Source organism: Stegodyphus dumicola, chromosome 10 (genome assembly GCF_044657685.1).
Source record: "Stegodyphus dumicola isolate Sdum_Otavi_A_Nest chromosome 10, ASM4465768v1".
In the NCBI taxonomy this organism is placed as follows: domain Eukaryota; kingdom Metazoa; phylum Arthropoda; class Arachnida; order Araneae; family Eresidae; genus Stegodyphus; species Stegodyphus dumicola.
This window is the reverse complement of record NC_140777.1, coordinates 67,823,177-67,844,608: the sequence shown is the minus strand read 5'-3', so window position 1 is coordinate 67,844,608 and position 21,432 is coordinate 67,823,177. Positions and strand designations below refer to the sequence as shown.

The window sequence follows — 21,432 nt, the reverse complement described above, 5'->3', positions numbered from 1 at the left end:
TCTCTGTATATCCAAAGGGTACCTGTCATAATCTGTCACAGTTTGATTGTACATTCTTCAGTAACTATCTAAATTCTGCACACTTTTCTCTTTTTGTACAAAATGTTAAGTGTTATCAAGTACTATATCGAATATATACAAAAAATGTTTCCTCTATCCTTTCATGTGTTTCCTCATAATAGGGACACAAGCGAACATTTGATCTTGGTGATCAATGACAATCATGTTCTTATTATAATGAATTATACATTTTAGTTTTCAAAATATCAGGTTTTCTTTCAAACATTTCTACACTATCATGATTGGTGGACAAGACATGAACATCTCACTTCTCTTTCCACTTTAAGGCTAATATGCCATTGCTAGATCTCATTTCGCATTCACCTTTCCTTATTGTTCTTTCATAAAATCAATGAACATATTTTTTCTGTTAGAACGTAATATGCCAATTGCATTCATTTCATTTTTGATTCATCGTAAAAATAATTGTGGGGAAGAGTACCAGTCATCTAAGTATAGAGTGTGTCCTTTATGTAATACCGAGTTTATTAATTCCATGACAACATTTCAGACGTGCTATCTTCAGGGTTTTGTTATTATTGGTATATATTTTAAAATGATAACAACCTGATGCCGATTCACATAGTTTACAAAACTTTATGCCAAATTTGGCTCTTTTGGTCGGATTATACTGTTTATGTGATAAACATTCCTTAAATTTCATTAGGGATTCATCAATAACGATATCCTCTTCTATAATATATATTTCTTTGAATTTTTGATTGAAAAAACTTGCAACAGGTTTTATTTTACTCATTCAATCATAATTATCAGCTATATTGTTATTTGCAAAATGTAAACATCTAGAAATTTGTAAAAAATTTAGTGTAGTCTTTCGAAATACTGGTATTTCTGAATCTCTTCTTTTAGTCAAATTCAATTGAATAGTATTTGGTTTTGTACCTTCTGCCTTTATAATACACAGTGTAAAGTATATTTTCATCTCATCCCAATTTACAAAACCCCAAGTCTTGTCAATTTTCTTTTTCTACTTTCATTGCTTATAGATTGCTCTGCATAAGTGATTTGTTTTTGTTACAACAATTTTCCAAAACGATTGTCAACTATTGCATAAAAAATGTCTAGCTTTCCACTATCTTCATTCTAATGACCTACAGATGTTACTTTTATGCCAGGAATTTCTGTATATTTCTCATTTTGGGTTGACTATTTTTTTATTGAAATCCACTGTTCTGATAATTGATTGCTGACATTTTCTTCATCATTAGTATTGCTTTCATCACTAAATAAATTTGGCACCTTTTTTTACGAAATAAACTACACTATCATCAGATATATCCAAATTGGTTTCACAATCTGTTTCACTTTCTAAAGTGTAACCAGGACACTTCCCAGCAGCCTTATTAGTATCAATTTTCCTTTTCAGCATTAATTTTAAAATTAAAAAAAAAAAATTTAAGCACCAAGTGTTAATTCAGAAACCTATACAACTAGGCCTAATAGTAAATAACCAGTTCTTATACTGCAGCTGTAACAAATAATAACAATAATGCAAAAATAATCATGTGTCTGATACAAAGTTCTCATTTTAGGCACAAGAAAGAGATGACATGTCTGATACGTGGTTCTCACTTTTGGCCATAACAACATGTCTCCCACATGTTGTTTTAAGGCAAAGGGTTAATGCAAATAGATAGAAACCCCAATATTATTACATGTGTGAATTAAACATATTAACGTATTACCAAATACAAAAATGCATTTTATTTCACATACCAAATAATTATTAGCAAAATCACCACCTTCATGAACATTAAAATAATAATTTCATGCTAACAGTACATAGTTTGAACATGAAAGGAACAATTTTCAAATCTATAACATTTATAGATAACCTATGCCGGTTATCTATGCTACTCAACAACCCTGTTTAACAGCTTTATATAGCACCTTTAATGATTGAGCAGTTCAGTCTCAGTGATCTAAATAACTTTAAAAAAAAAATCAAAAATGAGAAAAAAAATGAGCTTTTTAACACAATAATTTATCTTCAAATTACAATCTTTCCTTTACATTAAAAAAGCACATGACACAACAGGGTGGAGAAACATGAAAGTTATATCTTGCAACAAAATATTATTGTAATATATTTTTAAATGCACAATAGGAACACACATATATTTCAGTATATTTAAACAACATAATTTAATATCTTAAGAAATACTCTGTAACTTAAGTATAAAATTAATTTGTAATTTATTCATCTTCTAGCTGAATAAGCTTATTATGAACTCGCATTAAGCCCTTAAAATACTTAACAGTTTTTACTCTTAATTCTAAAGTAGCATCTTCATCACAAATAAATATTGTTTTGGGATGCATCTGAAAAGCTGAAACTGTCCACATATGACTAACACCCTCTTCAATTGCTTTTGACAGAGCTAGTGCTTTATGAGATCCTGTTATTAGAATCATCACCTGTAATGTAAAGCTCAATAATTATATTCAATAAAATACATAAAAAATAGCATTTATCATCTATTATAAATCAACTTGTTATAAATATATATCAAGAATAAATAGAAACAACTGGGAACTGCAATACATTAAAGCACAGCATAAAACATGAAGGTATTTCAAGATGTCTGTCATAATTATGGTAACTCTGGGTAATGATAGTAGTATATGATATACCTTTTTCAGTTAGACATTTTTAGGATGGTGCCACTAGAATAGTATTTTTAAATGTGAAAGTAAATGCAAAGAATTGAGAATACGCAAATGGAAATGATTACGTTAATAACCCATTAAGTTTAAATTCCTTCCAATTTTACAAAACAAAAGGAGTGGCCATTGAAAGGGCCAGTTTTATCAGTCATATACATATGTCACATAGCATGGCCAAAAAAAAATCATCATTTTTATTAACATATCTCCATGCTTCCGTGACATATCAATGATGCTTCTCAGTTCAGTCTCAGTGATCTAAATAACTTTTTAAAAAATCAAAAATGACAAAAAACAGCTGCACTATGGTTCTCCATCATGCATCTGTAGTAAATTTCAGAAGCTTCATAATCATAATTCAATCATAATAGCTTCAAAAAGTAAAAGAATTCAGTAACTTCATACTCAAACTTGTGATAAAAATAGGGAAAAATGATATGGTTAAAATCCAGTTTTAGTGGTGCCACCTAAAAAATAAATAACTAAAAGTGATAGATTGCATACTACAAGGTTAGCTAATTTTGTCTTATACCAACTACCATGAAAGAAAACCACTGTTCTCATGAATAACTGTCAAGCTTATGGACCAACTGAAAAAAACCAACCCTACTTATAACCTCCCACAGACAATTTAACTCAGTCAATAATTTTGTGGACAATTTCATTTGTTTCTTATATCATTTAATATACAGATCCTTTCTTTAAGTAAATACAATTTTCTCTTGCCAAAAATAAACAAATCACACTGCTTTTAGAAATGGTGGCTAGGAAGCAGAAAACCGAATTATAATCTGAATCCATACTTTCAAATGCAACTTTTAATATTACATCTGAATGTTTTCTTTATTGATTGCATTTACATTTTGTGGTTACTTTCATGTATATTACTGTAAGGTAAAATACCTTTTATCTTGAAAGAATACAATATTATACTCAGCACCAACTTCAGTCATACCTAGCACAATGATATTTACGTATTATCCTGTTGACTACAAATGTTGGCTACCATCAAACCATGAAAGTTATCAGAGAACCTGCAAAAGTTGCGCTAATTCTTCCTGCAGAATTTTAAAGGAACTGATGCCTCTTTACTTAACCTGCGAGCACGTGCCCAAATTTACGAACATGAGAAGGTGCACTGGGTATATCATACCTTAAAGCAATTAACACATTTTAAATTGCATTAATGATATAAATATGGATTAATATTAAAAACAATGAACTTTAGAATATTTTAAAGAATACAATAAATGAAGTACTTAACTTACAATTATTTTGCACATATCTGGCAGATTTAACACATATGCTCCATACAAACACTGATATTACATTTCTCGCACAAAAACCGTGTCTTTCTGTCCTTGTTTTTAGGGCGCTCAGTGCATCTTCTGTAAATGTTTTTATCTTTTTAGAGGGTGGTTCCATGTTGCAATCTCCTGAAACTATTTTTTCTTTTAGTTTCAAAGGGAGCATGATTTGCTGAGCAATCTTTCACTAACTTCAATCCTAAAGGTTTGATAAAAGAATGCCTGTTTATAAACTGAGTTGGTGGTTCTTTTGTAGAAAGTAAGATTATTCATGCATTAATTGCTGCAACATTTAAAATCGAGAAAAAAATCACCATAGGCCACCATTTCGATACTCTAACTGTGTAATATGCTGCTCCCATTTCATCTACTGCTTCTTTGGTTAGATTATAAAATGAAATAATCTCTGGCTTTATTAGTAATCCAGTGGGTTTTTTTTTTTTTTTTTTCAATTTTTATTTATTATTAACAATTGTTGTTTCTCTCTGAAAACTGAAAATTGAAGAATATGCTTCACATTTCTTCATTAGGAAATCCGGTGGAATTTCTCTCTTATTCTTTCTCACAGTTCCGACTATAGTTATTTTCTTCCTTAGTAGGGCCTGAAGTAGCTAATATCCCATATAACAATTATCTACAGTCAAATTCCGTCCAGAATTGTACAATGGTCCCATCAAATGCTTTACAATAGTGCTTACATTGTTATCAAATTGAAACGGCCCCTTTGGCTGCTGGCTGGCATATACTTCCATTTTCCATGTATAAAACACTCTGAAATCCACCAGTGCAAATATTTGTATGCCATATTTGGCATGTATTGCTTTAATGAACATTGTCCCCTGAATAGTTCTAATTTTTCATCAGTTGTTACATAATTCACCTACAGTGTAGGCTTTCTGACAGTTCTCAATGAATTTTTCAAAAAACTGTCTTATGGGAGCGAGTTTATCCACATTTCTTCTACTCAGACGATCTCGGATATTATCAAACTGAAGGCATCTTTGTAGGAAAAGGAATCACTTGCAAGACATTGTTTTGTGGAAAATATCTATTTCAATTCCATCTGTTGCCCACAGATCTTTTACACTGACATAAGAGGATTTATGAACACCACATATATACATAAGACCCAAAATTGCTTTGATTTCATATTCATCCATTTTCTTTGCATTACGCTCACGTAGAAACCCCTCCTGAATGGAATTAATGTAAATATTTGTACATTGAACTATAATTTCTATCATGTCTTTGTCAATGAGCAGAGACCAGTAATCCAATGGTGTTGATATATCTTTTGAATAATCAATATTTCCTGGAATTTTGAAGATAATATTTCTAGAACTAGTCCTAACATTAATTTGAAATTTGTTTTTCTTCCATAACATGCTATTTTTACCAGCATAATTTTCAACATTTGACCTAATCTTTGCTTAAACAACTCATCATCTGTTGAAATGGTTTCTAGCATATTTCTCAAACGTTCCGTTTCTTTATCATAACTTAGATGGCGCGCCATGCTGACTAATTAAGAAAGTGAAAATCTGAGAGAAGTGAGAAAGCATGTGGGTGTCACATACCCAAATGGTAGAAATGCTAGAAAAGTATTCGAAGAATCCCTCCACGGACTTCCCAGCTTCAAGAATGCGATCTTGAAATCAGCTACAAAAGGTTTCGCCCATTTCCAGGAAAGGGGTTTGGAGATAAGGGACAAAGAATATGTGCCTGGGTATGAAATACCTGGTGCACGTACTCATGGGTTAATAACCAATCACACTTTATTTACATATACAATTGACAATAAAAATTATTTGTTTTACTAGATTAAAAATCTTCTATGCTTAAAAAAGCACAGCTGTTTTGCTTTAATAAGTGCTTCCAAAATAAATTCCCTGTATTCTTAATACACTATCACTACTGTCTTTGCTAAAACCACTTCCATAGGATTAAATCTATAAGCAATTTCATATACTGGCATCTGTGTCTCTTATGTAGAACATTAATACAGTACAAAGTCTGTAATCCGGACTCGTCGGGACTTTGGCGATTCCGGATTATAGATAATCAATTTAGATCTGGTAAGATGGCATGCAGAAATTATACAAATGAAAATATGAAACCATAATTTATGAAATAAAGAGTAATTATGATCTAAAGGGTATCAAATTTTACAAAAAAAGCTTAATATTTACTTGTTTACTTTATTAAACATTTCTTTCAACGCGCGCATGCGTCATGTATGCACATTCTTTACGCGCATGCATAAAGTTTGTGGCTTTGAGATCCAGATTATAGATCATTCAGAATAATGGATGTCTGGATTACGGACTTTGTACTGTACTTATTTTTACTTTTATATGTGTAATATACAAATTTTAAGTAAATACAACAAATTTGCTACAAAATAAGAAATCACGCATTTTGCTTTTACCTTTTTAATTTCAATCTTTTCTACCACCATTACTGTAAAGTGTTTTTGCTTTTCATAAATATTTATAGGAAAACTGTGATCTTACTAAAAATTTCCATTATAATAATAATAATTAAAATAATTATTATAACTGGTTACTTATATATAATTTTCACAATAACTCATATAAAATTATAAGAGGTGAATGAAAAATGAAATACCTCTCTAGCAGCCATAACAGTTGCAACACCAACAGTAAGTGCTTCATGAGGAACTTTTGATAAATCATTGCCAAAAAAACGTGCATTAGCTTCAATGGTGTCAACTGCTAATGTTTTTAGCCTGGTACGTGAAGCAAGACTGGAACCTGGCTCATTAAAGGCTATGTGACCATCAGGTCCAATACCTAAAATATATTAATAAACATTATGATAAAGATTCTGTTATGAAAAAAAAATTTTTTTTTTCTGTTAACAGAATGCCAGATACCAAATATGCAACCAAATGTGGTAACCTGCTTATATTGAATCACGGATAGCTGTGTAATGTTTAATGTGTACACATTAAACATTATGTGCATTATATGATGCATTAATGTTATTACAAGCTCACTTTTTTCCTTGAAACTTTACATATCATTAGGGTTGCCACTATCCCATTAGATTTTGTGTCTATCTTTATCTCTGAAGCTAAATGGCATCCAATTAACAGAAAAGTATAAAAAAATATTATATAGGAACACAGTATTAAAAAAAAATTATACAATGAAAGTTATAAAAAAATACTGTATATATTTTGCAATTACTGGAATTAAGTTAAAATAAAAATTAATTTCCCTTCTATATAGCCATATGTAATTCATAAATATACATTCCACATTGTCAACAACTCAAATATGTCATATTACTTAATAAAGCTAAACATAAAACAATCTATGAAACAAAGACATCAGTTGAAATTGTTGGATAACATTAAGACAAAATAATGGAATGCTGAAGATCTCGCTTGCCTGCCAGAATATCCACGATGTAATGTTGTGGCCCTTTTTCAGCCGATTACAAGCCATGATTGCCTAGACAAACATCAGAAAGTACCATTTTAATTGTCAATTCTGACAGTGGCTAATTCTTCACAGAAATCTCAGAAAATATTTTCCTTAATCACTCAGCATAAATTAAATCTTAAAATTTATAACATTTGCTGATAAACAATTGTTACTCACCTGAAAAGTACGATTATTGGCATAATTATGAAAAATAAAGTAGAATTAAAGTAAAATTTGTTTAATCATTGTCATATAATACATACAACTGCTCAACATTGAAAATGCAACACCAAGAAGGAGTGGTCAGAAAGTGATGAAATCTGGAAAAAAGACAGAGACAGCACGCAGCAATAAGTGACCTTTATTTCAAAATGATAGAATACAGAGCGAGAACGGAGTCGACTCAGTAGGATGTAGGACCACCTCGGACAGCCATGCATGAAAAAACACATCTAGGCATAGAGTCAATAAGAGTGCGGACGTTGTCCTGAGGAATGGCTCTTCATTCCCTTTCAACCATTTGCCACAGTTCGTCTTCTGAACAAGGCAGGGGCAGAGTCTGCAAACGGCATCCAATCACATCCCAACATGTTCGATTGGTGACATTTAAGTGGTTAAAGCTGTTTCATTTTTTGTGCTACTTTCTCCTTAATTTTATAGACAGACATGATTTCTGGTTCAGTTAGAAAGTTGTTCAAGTACTGTTATTGCGAACCCACTAAACTATAAATTGAAATCTTTTTATTCTAAAAAATCTCTTTGCTAGTTTTGTTAGCAATATTTTCTGGATTTAAAACTATACCACTGATTTTGCCCTTCCCTACTTGACTGTTGATTGCAGCATCGTCATCACAATGAAAAATTTCAATATATCATGTTCACTGATTATCACATTCTTCACAAATGCTATTAATTGGGGAATTTCACCTTCTTTATTATTCATAAATCTATGCCAAAATTAAGTTGCTGTTTTAACCTAATTCTGTAATCACACTTTCTTAAACCCGAAATGCACTAACACTGTTTTCTCATGACAAGGCTATTTCAGAATGCACGTACCAAATATGCTTTGCTGATTTTGCTACAGCTCCAGAATTTGAAGGTCTTTTTGACACAATCAGAAATTCAAATTTTAATTTTGATAAAACAGCTGTAATAACAATAGCCAGCAAAAAGTAATATCCTGGATCAAATGAGTTAAAGAAGAGTGCAATTTGCTATGTTACTTGAATTTCTTCCAAATCTAACTATTTTCCTCTTCCCATTATGCCTTATATATATATATATATATATGTCATATTAAAGCACAAAGGAAAAAACGGAACACTGTAGATGCGTAGTTAAACCCATATTGAAGAAGAATTTTGATTGCGCAGTATGCTAGTAATGCTAATTTGGTAATATCTAAAGAACTTGGCAGTCGAAGCAGTTTTAATTCCATTTTTATTTCCAAATGATATTTGTGGCCACAATCACTTGGCACTAGTCGTGCCTTTCCACACAAGATTTACATTTTTATATATTGTTAAGATAGAAAGCAAGCCAGCGAAATTACATCTTAGCAGAGTAAAGAGCAAAGCTGAAGTGCGTCGTTATGAAAGATGGAAGCACGCGAGGAGAAAAGTTTTGGTTTACAATTATTACGTCATCAGAGCTTCGCGGGCCATAGAGTGATCTAGAAATGATGCAATGCAGAGAAGTTATTACGATTTTAGAATAGAGAGGAAGAATTAATGTTTTTAGTTATATTATAATTCTGATTCATATATTTTTATCTTACATATATATATAGCAACATCACACTCAAAACAAATATGTCTTGGGGCCTTATTGTTTAGATCAGAAAAATATTACTCCTGCACAACTACTCAAGAGCAGAAAGTGTTCTCACAGCTAGTGTCAATCAATGCAATTATTATTAGCCATGGCGATTCCCTACCCAGCAGGTGTTTGAAAGTGACATACAGGAATCTCAGTCGAGAGAAAAATCTCTTTTCACAAACATGACAAATTTGATGCAGATATATCAAATGGCATAGAGGCCTTACATACATAATTTGGTTTTTATATTTAATAAGATTTATTCCTTTTACACATAGTCTTCCATAATTTAAATTTTCATGTATAAAAATGATTTGCTCCTTTTATATATAATCTTCATTATTTTTGAAATATCAAAGTGAATTTACCAAAAACTTCTACAATAACTAAAAATACCAAAAAAATAAGCATTAAGTTACAGAGACATACATAAAAATTGTGAAGCTGAGTGACACAAAAGTTCAAAAACACATACATATCGGAAATCAAAGTACTGCTATTGTTACGAAGAACACAGAAAATATATAAATCAAATATATTTAAAACAGTTCGTTCAGTTGCGGGCCTGCCTCTACCCGAGGCTGGGTGCATTATGAATAAAGACAAAAAAATTCTTAATAAATCATTCTTTATTTCCATCAAAACAGTATCACTCTTCCGAGCTCAGCTTTCGTTCGTCTACAAGCAAAACATTCGAAAACAAACTCAGCACGCAGGCTGACGTCACAAGCAGCAGCGCCTCGCGCCGGTTATTACTTCAGTTCATTTCACAACATCCTCCCCCCCCTTGAGATCAGGTTGAGTCTCAAACTCATAACAAACATTATTTAAAAGATCAAGTCTTTTTGGAACTTTTACAAGTCGTCCAGAGGAGGAATATTGTTGCATCACCATTTTATCAGGTGCAATACTCTTTTTTAACGTACACCCAGCACTAGAATTAGATTCCTCTGCACCCAGTTTCTTATCAGGAATTATGTTTCTATCATTGGACTGTATCTCCAGAGGAAAGATGCGTTGTATTGGTCGTATAACTATTCCATGCCGGGTCTTAAGTTTAACCGTACGAATCTTTCCATCACGTCCAGGGATCAATACTGTAATTCGGGCTAAAGGCCAAAATAAACGTTTTCTGTTATCATCCCCCATCAGTACTATTTCTCCTACAACAGGTTCCCGAGATCGCTTTTCATTATGCTTTTGAACCAGTTGACTAAGGTATTCTTTTCTAAATCGTTGTCTCAGATCATTTAACAATTTAGTTCTATACTTTAATCTCTTATTAAGACTTGACGAATTTAATTCATCAAGATCTTCAACATTGGAATTTCTGTTCTCGATAAGAAACATGGCGGGTGTCAGAGGTACTAATTCTTGCGGATCTTCAGAAACATAAGTTAAGGGTCTAGAATTAATTATAGTTTCACAATCACAAATAATAGTACAAAGTTCTTCAGATGATAACACTGTTTTACCTAAAGTACGTTTTAACAATTCTTTTACTGTACGAACCAACCTCTCCCACCATCTAGACCGAAGCATTTGCTTCGCAAAACATCCGCGCGACAACAAGTCGGCAATATTTAGTTTCCCTGGGATATGTCTCCATGAATGACCTCGCGTCAACTCTCGAATCTCTTTAACCCTATTTTCGACGAAAACGGACCAATTTCCTTGCTCTGTTATCCACCAAAGGGCAGTGGTTGAATCAGACCAGAAGGTAACTTTTAAATCGGGCAAACTGAGAGCTTTGATAATAGAATTTGCAAGTCTAGAACCTATACAACAGGCCATTAATTCTAAGCGAGGAATGCTTAAAGATTTCAAAGGCGATACTCTAGACTTCGCCCGTACGAGATTTATTTTTACTTCAGAATTAAATATTGATCGAACAAAGACGCACGCTGCATACGCCCCCTTGCAAGCATCCACAAATACATGTAGTTCAGACGTGTCATTGATAAACAAGTATCGAGGCAAAGTAACATCTTTCAAAACATTAAGTTCTTTAAACCAGTTCAAAAATATATTTACATCATTCGGAGACAATTCATCATCCCATGCAATTTTCACTTTCCACAATTTTTGCAACAACAGTTTTGGAAGCAATGTAGTTGGCGTTATTAAACCAATAGGATCAAAAATTGTCTGCACAATTGCCAAAATTGTCCTCTTTGTGATTTTTGTATCACAGGTCAATGTATCTGTGTCTGTGCAGCACCTCAGCGTATCATTATCCAAATTCCAAATTACCCCCAAAACGGAAGTATCCCCTGAATGTTTGTCAACATTTGTACCAGCCACATTGCTTTCAAAACCGCGCAAGTTAAAACATCCATTTGACATGATTAATTTGGAATGTTCAATAAACATAAACTGTTCATCAATACTAAAAACACTAGATAAACAATTATCCACATAAAATGACGATTTCAATTTTTGAGCAACTTCACTATATTGACGTGGACAGTTTTCTAATAGATGCATTATAGATGCGTTCAACAAGTAGGGGCTCGAAGAAACTCCAAACACAACTCTGCAATGCCTATAAATTAATTTCTCTTCATTGCATGGGAAAAAAAATCTGAGAAAATCTCTATCTTTAGATGCGACGGATAACATTAAAAAAGCCTTTTCAATATCGGCACTAATACCAATCGGATACATTCTAAAACGATCTATAATATCAGGTATTAATTCAATAAGATTTATTCCTTTACACAAACATTCGTTCAAAGAGAGTCTCCCTTTCTCAGATGCAGAAGCGTCAAAAACAGGACGAATTTTCGTGGTTTCACTTCCTAATTTGATTACAGGCCTATGCGGCAAATAATGACATTCATTATTCAATTCGTTTTCTGGTACGCGTTCAATAATATTCAACCTTTCCCATTCTTTGAACACATTTTGATAATCATCGAAAAATTTACTACATCTGAGTTTATAGATCATCTTTTGATACCTTTTCCAGGATAATTCTTTATTATCGGTTAAATGTGTCGTATCACATTTCCACGGAAGTTCTACTTCATATCTTCCATTTGGAAGAATTTTCATTTTGTTCTCAAATTCAGATAAATTAAAACTTTCATTCATTTTAACAGTTTCGTTTGGAGCGCATATTCCTATTTTTTCAAGTTCCCATAACTCATTCAGAGGAATTCTCCTGACATGCATTGAAAATGTTTTCAAAATATTATCCTTTTCACCCGAATTTCGTTTGCCAAATACCGTCCATCCAAGTTTCGTTTCGACAGCCGTTACCCCGGACTGTAATTCAATAGAATTTCCCGTCAATAACTTTCCTATAACATCTGCTCCGATTAAAAGGTTAATTTCAATTTCCTTTCGCAATGGATCCGAAAATTCGATTTCTTTTTCTTTTAATTCATTCAAAATCTCTTTATCCTTAACCTTAGGAATAAAACCGCAAATCTTTTTTTCCGATAATGCCTCAAAACTACATGCGAATGTTCCTTTTAAATTGCTGACCTCGACCGAAAACACTTCATGTTGTTTAGGTTTCGTTTCGTCCCCCCCAAACAGTGCATGTATAACTGTCTCCTCCCGAAGTGGAGATGCTTTAAGCTGACTCATCATATTTTCACTAACGTAGCTACTTTGGCTTCCACTATCAATTATGCAGCGAATAATTTTCTCGCGACCTTGACACCGAATTCGAACGCAAAGCGTTTGCAAAAATACAGTTTCGCTTCTGCTACAGTTAGAAAGAGAACTCTCTTTTGAAACATTTATCTGATCATTATTTTTTAGCTTTTGATTACACATTACATCAAAATGATTACAACTTTTGCAAATAGAACAACTTAACTTACCTTTGAAAGGACAAAATTTACTAATATGACTCGCTCTTTTCAGACAAGAAAAACAAGCACCTTTTTTCAACAACAATTGTTGTTTTTCAGCTAAAGTCATTTTTTTTGCAGAGTAACATTTTTCACTAAAATGTTTCTTTTCACAAAAATTACAGTTCGGAACACTCTTACCTGAATTCTCAAGACTTACTAGAGCTGATGCTGTTACGGGATCATTTTGCTTTACCTGTTCGTGGTTATAATCTTTCTTTCGATGGTTCTGTTGGGAAGCGAAACCAGTTCTTGCGAGGAGAACCATCTCTTCCCCCTTAACTTCCTGTTTTAAGAAATTCATTAAATATTTCAAAGATCGATTCCCTTTAGTTTCAATGGAGTCGTGATTTCTGCTTCTTTCCCATGCCATCAGTACTTCTTCTGGTAAGCAACTTTCCACTAAGGGGGTCAAAAAATCCCCATATTTTTCTTGGGTTCTTCCCAAACTTTCCAACGCTCGCAATTTTCCTTCTAGTTCATCATACAGGGAGGGTAGATCCGTTTTTGCTCTTCCGGTTACAGCGTTCTTCATCACTAGGCTTAACAAGTCTCTCACATAGATTTGCACAAGTAAATCTTCGCGTCCAAAGCGCTCTTTTAGTTGTTCGATGGCTTTAGGATAATTAGCTGCCGTTGCCGGGAAGCTAAGGACTAGGCGTTCTGCTTTCGATTTGGGTTCCATGGCCTGCAATAAATACTGCATTTTATCTTCATCGGCGATACTTTTGTCATCGTGGATTTTCTGGAACTGACTCCAAAAAGTCAGGTAATCTTTAGCTTCACCACTGAATTTTTTAAGCTCAATTTTAGGCAATTTAAATTTCCTAGATTCGGAATTATTTGAAGGAGAAGAGGCTTGTATTTCCGCATCTATTTGAGCACACTGTTCTAGAAACTTATCTCGATAATTCTCCGCTTCTTGAAAATCATCACTAAATAATTTTTCTCCATCTTCAGTCTGCAGAATTTGCTGCGATATAGCACTCTGGCATACGTCAAGTCTCTGGAATTTATCACAAAGTTGACACTTCAAAATCGAAAGTATTTTCAAATCTCTTACTTCTTTAGTTAATTCACTTTCGGTTTTCCTTGAGGTTTGCGAAAACGCAATTCTAAGTCCTTTTCTTTGAGCCTTTAAAGCGATCAAATCCATCTTCAAAGTATATTCAAAATCGAAATTCAATAACAAAAGTTCAATCGGAAAATTCTAATTCAAAGCACCCGGTCCCACCGAGGGTACCACTATGTTACGAAGAACACAGAAAATATATAAATCAAATATATTTAAAACAGTTCGTTCAGTTGCGGGCCTGCCTCTACCCGAGGCTGGGTGCATTATGAATAAAGACAAAAAAATTCTTAATAAATCATTCTTTATTTCCATCAAAACAGTATCACTCTTCCGAGCTCAGCTTTCGTTCGTCTACAAGCAAAACATTCGAAAACAAACTCAGCACGCAGGCTGACGTCACAAGCAGCAGCGCCTCGCGCCGGTTATTACTTCAGTTCATTTCACAACAGCTATATTTAAATAGAAATAATGATACTAACTGCATGATTTCCCTTTACTACACATGCATTTAATTATATCACTTGAAAAAGAGGATGGGGGGGGGAGATATCTGGAATTTGATTGCAAAGCCTATATAATGAAGACATATCTTACTGAAAAATACCAAATTCTAAAACACCAAGATGGTGATAGAGGAATAAATTTAGGTGTTGATATAGGATTATAAATCTTCGAGAAAACCATTTCAATATGGACACAGAATATTATGCACTATTTGCACATGCAAGGCTAGATTAACCATTAAGCAATATAAGCACATGCTTAAAGCATCAAGGAAGGGGGCACTACAAAAAGGTACTTATATATTTAGAAAAAGAGGTACCAAAAAATTTCCCACTGGCAGTTTTATTATGGAATGGATGGTGTAGCTAAATCAAACTAAGAAAGAGAATGAATGAACAAAGGCATAAACATATATGTATGGGCACCAAAATCTTTTAAGTGCTTACGGCCTCCAATAGTCTTAATCCGGCCCTGGATACTTTACACCTAAACGAAATTATGCATTTATTCCAAAATTAAGTACTTTTACATCTAAATAAAATTCAGCTATGTGTGAAGCTGCTCATCATGAAACAACAAAATCTTTGTAACATTTTGAATATAAAAAAAGATACAAAATAGGAAAGGAAGAGGTAAATGGTATATTTTTTACAATTGTATTTAAAGATTCTATTAATTTTTTTTTTAGTTTTACAATGTACAGTGAAAGCAGGAATACTCTAGACAAAATAAAGATACACTTTGAAAATTGGGTACACAAATTTCTAGCCGAAAATGCATGTGGAAAAATGAACATCACTAAAATTTTACATGTGTGTATTTTGGGTGCAATCTTTGCTTCCTTCTGCAAAGGAAGTATTGTAGTCATGAAAAATTCCGGGTACCATATTTCAATGAAAACGTCCATTTCAACTGCTATCAAATGCAATTCAACGATGTTTTTGCGTAACATCTATACATAAAGACGCTGCTTCCCCAAATGAATTATAAAACTGATTTAAAATGGATTCAGAAGAGATTTTTTCATGGTGTCTGTACGGATATGCATTCGTATGTATGTATATATCTCGCATAACTCAAAAACAAGTAGCCTCAGAATGTTGAAATTTTGTATATAGGCCTGCTATAACATGAAGATGTGCACTTCCCTTTTTGGTTGCAATCGGCTGAACCAAAAGTATATAAATATACATATATATATATATATATATATATATGTATGATGTATGATATCGGCAGTCGTGATGAAGCTTGGCATCAAAGTTCAGGCATTGCTTTTGCAGAGAGTGGTAAGGCGAAATCCAAATGACGAGACGATTTAGCTTTTAATTACACATCTTTATTTCATAGCTTTAATTCAATTTTCACTGTACATCATGCTTTACTTCATATGAAATTCTCCAAATCACATATTCAATAGTAGTGTAAACTAAGTACGACTCAATTTAAACTTTATGCGTCATCATTATTTCTAACAAAGGAAAGATAGATTAAGCAGCAGCGAGACGTATAGCACAGGAGGCGAGCTTCTGACTTCAAAATGGCACGCATTCATTATTTACAGTAGCGGTTATGTAATAGGTTAGAATGTTCTTAAAGGTACTGGTCTAGGGAGGAGACCTAAATTGCGGAAAGTTAATTAAAAGTTGCTGGTTCGCATAGAACAAAGCCGTCCTATTTTTTATATTTTACTATATATAATATGGCTTTTACTCGGCTTAGTGAGCACAGTTTTTTTATTCTTATTTTTTAGTTCTTATTAGTGAGCACAGTTGGTAAATTGTGCATTTTTTGCTTTAAAAATAATTGAATTATGTTGTTCTTATCTCCCGGTTAAGGTTTTTGTGCCTTTAGCAAATTTGCGTGCAATATTTGTAGAATTATCAACAATTTAAAAGTTGTTTGAGTGCGAATAAGCCTAATTATTTTACTGTAGTAGCCATATTTGTTTACATTTGAAACTTAGCAGAACAGTGGATTTGTTACCAATCCAGAGAAACTAAGCTTCGCAACAACAAATGCCTTCTTTTATTATTGCGAATTAAATCATGTTTAATCCATTCTGAAATTTATTTGAGGAAATAGGTTTTTTAAGATTTACTTCGTAATTTTTAATATAGATATTTTGAGTTTTATGTATTTTTGCCTTGTCGCAAGTGAGAACTGAATTAATTGAATGAGAAATACTGACTCGTCTGTGAAAAACTGTTTTTTGTTGTTGTTTAATTTTTTTATACATTGTCTTAGATTTATTATAGTATTTGAATAGAACATGTCGCAACAATTAGATAATTCTTCAGTTTGTAGAGACATTATGTTATTTCGAAGCAGGAGACACAAAAAATGAGCAACGCCCACGGACCTCTCGAATATGCGCCGAGCGTGCTGACCACTACACCACAAAGAAATGCTAAAAAGGCAGAAGAAATACCTTATATACTCTCCTTTTTAAAGGGCGACTGGGGATTAGGGGAACCCAATCGCCAAATCCTGGTGGTGGAGAATCATCATCCACCACCTTTTAGTTCAGACACCACTGTACAGATATCAGGTTATTTTGAAGCAGGAGACATGACAAATGAGCACTGCCCTCACTGGGACTCGAACCACGGACTTCTTGAATACGCGCCGAGCATGCTGAACACTATACCATGAAAGCATGCTAAGAAGATGGGGGGAAATACCTTATAAGATGATACAATTATTGTGCATTCTGAGATGTAAAATGAATCACGTGCAACGCTGTGAAGTGAACCTAGTGCCAGAGTGTCGTTAAGGTAAACAAATATAGTGAATTTTTAAGAGTACATTTATTCTATTGTGGTTTACGTGCTATCAATGAAGTAGATTTAATTCAATTCAATAAGTTTAAATGAAATGCATGAAAAAATGCATTTAGTTTAATATTCCGTAAAAGGAAGTCATGTGGTGTATACATCATACTATTTATCCACCATGAAAGCGCTTCGCAATTTCATAAACAAATGTTTAAAAACTAGTTCAATATTCATTGTATAAAGTTTAATTTAGCATTTTTCAATATCTTCAGTGTCATAAGCCCATTTATTTCTTTTTCATACAGATTTAAAATATAGCTTGAAACAAGTTAGAGTGCTGGGTGGCTTGATACATGCCAATTTAGATTCATGCATTTTCCATCAAATAGTTTTTCACAAGGGACCCCAAATGTGCTAAAATCCCATAACTATACATCTTTTAAAATTTGCATTTTCCTCCTATCACTGTACAGAACCAGTGCAGAATACTGTTTTCTTGTCTTAATGATAATATGAAAATTATCTCTAATTTTTTTTTTTTTTTTTTTTTTTGTTCTGTTTGTTTGCTTGCTTGTTCAGCCAAAAACAGGTTGTTCAATAAAATGAAATAATTTCAAAATGAATTTTTCAAAAGAGGTAGGCCCAGGTATTAAAGAGGTACTCTTAAATGTCTGAATATTAAGCAAATCAATGACAGTAAAATATCTTAAGCTTTGAAAATGAAACTATATATTATATACCTCCAATAAAAAGATCAATTCCTCCAGCTTCTTCAATTTTCTTTTCATAATTTTCACACTCTTCATTCAGGTCTTTTGCATTTCCATCTAGCAAATGAACATTTTCAGGATGGATGTCAATATGCTTAAAAAAGTTATTCCACATAAAAGAATGATAACTTTCAGGATGATCCCTTGGAAGACCTAGAATACAGTTAATTTGCACTTAAATATGAATAAAAGTAAGGTATTCATGTTAAGATAAATACATTGACAGAGCACTTAGAAATAATTTTAACATGTCACTTTTTTTAAGTAGTTCAAGCTCTGAGGTAATAATTAAAAGACATACTTCTACATAAAAATGTTTTGAAAGCTAACTCTAAGCATATTAAAAACTCTTTAATTTTTAAATAATTTTTTTAACAATTTCGTAACCATTTTGACTTGCCAGTTGTCAAGTGGAAACTGATATCTCTAGCAGTTACGATTAATCTCTAATATTTAAATATCAATTTCTTTACTGTCTTGCCAAATTTACCAAAACTCTAACTTTATTGAGATCTATGGCAATGAATACAGCAAAAAAAAAAAAAAAAAAAAAAAGGCTGCAGATGAATACTCAGGACACATTTTTATATTTTACAGTTTCTTACATGTTGTATGGAATGAAAAATTGGTACGTAAACTTGGTTATGATCAGATAAAAAAAAAGTCAGCAATTAAGTTAATATATAAAATTAGGTCTCATTTATGAAAAGAATTTAACAACTTATAACACACAATATAATTTAACAACTTATTTGTAAGTAATTTGAAGAACGAAACGTCATTGAATGTTAGAAAAATAATAACATACCTACGTACTCATCCATGTTAAATGTTTTGACATAGCGAAATGATACACTTCCTTCCTTGCAAAACTCAATCAGCTTCTTGTAAGTGCCAAGAGGTGTGCTACCTTAAATATAATAGGATATTTAAGCTTAAAATTTAAAAAATTATAAAAATTTATTACTACAGTTTATGCCCAAATACACACAGATAGACATGTGATAGATTTCAATTAAACAAAATTAGAATCTGCAAAAGTATCAAATGAAATGTAAAATTTGTCTGACATTTGCCAGGGTCAAGTTTATTTCTTTAATAAAATGAAACCTTTATTTTAATTTAACTTTAATGATTAGAAGTTCATTGCATTTTGAGAGATAACAGCATTAGTAGTTTTCTCAATGAGAAAAATCTGCACAAATACACTAACTCCTTCTAAAGAAGACTATTCTGTACTTGAAACTGTTACTTTCTTTTCATGAAATTAATGCAAATAAAATCTGAATTTCGTTAATGTTATTTAATAAATTTTATCCTCAAAAATAATCCTAAAAAAAGTGCTAAAATATTAATGCAACTAATAAAAATGTATAACAAAAAGCTAAAAACTCAAGAAATAGTTAATTATGGAAAAACATGTGTGAAATTTATACTTTAAAATAATAAGTAGAAAGCAACTTTTAATAATTAGATAAAAGTTAAAGCAATCATTTAATGAAGACTAAAATTTCTACTCTATAGCATAATTATTTGATAACTGCTTGGGGGGAAAAATCATAAAATTTAAAAATAAGTATACCACAAATTAAATATAACTGATATCAATAATAAAATACTATAAATACAGTTTCAAAATTAAAGTTGAATCATTTTTTTTTAATTATTTGCCATGGACATAGCTCAAAAATGATACATGATTTTTTTTTTTTTTTTAAATAGTCCAAAAAAACTTGCTTTTAAAATTCTGAAATATCAAGTGCTGAATAAATTATATTTTGGTAAGAAGCTTCATTTGAAAATTTTAGTAACAAATTCCAGTAGTACAGAAGTCTAGAACCACAAGGATGTTACAATAATTATAAAAACTCATATATTAAATTTTAATAATAACATAAATTAATTCATAATATGCAAATAACCAGCCAAACAGGCATGACATATGCATGATAGTATATGAAAAGTAGAGAAATATATTTAATTCAGATATTGGTATCCATGATTTAAATCACAGGAACAAAAATTACAGGTATAATTTACAGTTACGATAAGTCATGAAGCAGCATTTAAATGTACGTTATTATTCCTACATAAAAAAACTCCGATTCGACCTATCTATAGTAACAATATGTATTAGCGTTTGAAATGATTAAAAATTACCTGTAGGTAAACCAAGCACAAAATATCGAGAAGCGTCAGGCTTGAATTGACGAATTTGTTTCCGTATGTACTTCGCAGCCCAAGTACTTACTTCATCATAATTGTCTAATATTACGAGCTTCATCTTGTTTAAAAATTCTGGATCAGTCAAGTCGATATTATAAAATACTATGAGAGATTTTGTTTTTTAAAAAAAAAAAATCTGTATTATTTGAATTACAAAAGCACGTATTTAAGCTAGGAAAAGGACAGGATATACTGATATCAAAAACTTATGCTACCGCTTACCCTTGATTTATCAAATCTTAATCAAATACACGAAGATATACTGATATACCTCCCGCCTGTTTACGAAATAGAGGTCATTGACCTACGTCGTTGAAAGTTACAGTTTTTTTTTTATTATTATTTATTGTTTTATTTTTTATTTAACATTCTTTTCGATTTCACTTTGTAATATTTTCAGAATCCTTGAAAATGCCGAATGAAAAGCTTCCAATTAATGTAGAAGTTTCTAATCATAAAAATAAATTCGTTTCAGAAATAACCTCAAATTTATTGATTATTAAGTTGTAAAAGGAACCTGGAAATGAAATGAGGTTAATTTCATTCCATTTCTTGAAATGTAATGTTCCATTTATGTTTTAAAATAACATTTATTATTAATAACCCTACTCTTAGATGTGAGAGTATTTGTTTACAAAGTATAATTTTAACTTTTAATATTTTGGCAACATTGATATTAAATTCTAAAAAGAATGAGTTAAGTAAACATGGTGTAACACCAGTAAAACATGGTTGAGGAGGAGTTATGGTATGGGGGTGTATGTCGTCCGCTGGAGTTGGTAATCTTGTTTTTATTGACAGTATAATGGATCAGTACAAGTATATTGACATTTTAAATCAAAATTTGAAATCTTCAGCACGAAAATTGAACCTTCATAACGATTTT

General features: G+C 32.0%; 1 protein-coding gene across 1 annotated transcript; it reads right to left on the bottom strand.

Annotated features, from left to right (window-relative positions):
* Positions 1-1,762: 1,762 nt before the first annotated feature.
* Positions 1,763-20,833, bottom strand: Oscillin (glucosamine-6-phosphate isomerase Oscillin). Its single transcript, XM_035370795.2, has 5 exons — positions 20,481-20,833; positions 19,129-19,230; positions 18,291-18,473; positions 6,684-6,868; positions 1,763-2,499 (listed from the first exon to the last, which is right to left on the bottom strand). Exons 1-5 carry the CDS (start codon positions 20,602-20,604, stop codon positions 2,278-2,280), a joined length of 816 nt encoding a protein of 271 aa, XP_035226686.1. The 5' UTR covers positions 20,605-20,833; the 3' UTR covers positions 1,763-2,277.
* Between the last annotated feature and the right edge of the window lie 599 nt (positions 20,834-21,432).

Coding starts and splice junctions, on each gene's coding strand:
- Oscillin (XM_035370795.2), bottom strand. CDS start 20,604: ATGAAGCTCGTAATATTAGACAATTATGATGAAGTAAGTACTTGGGCT. Junction 18,474..19,128: donor TAACATGGATGAGTACGTAG/GTATGTTATTAT, acceptor ACTGTATTCTAG/GTCTTCCAAGGGATCATCCT. Junction 2,500..6,683: donor CTGTTATGGCTGCTAGAGAG/GTATTTCATTTT, acceptor TTTACATTACAG/GTGATGATTCTAATAACAGG.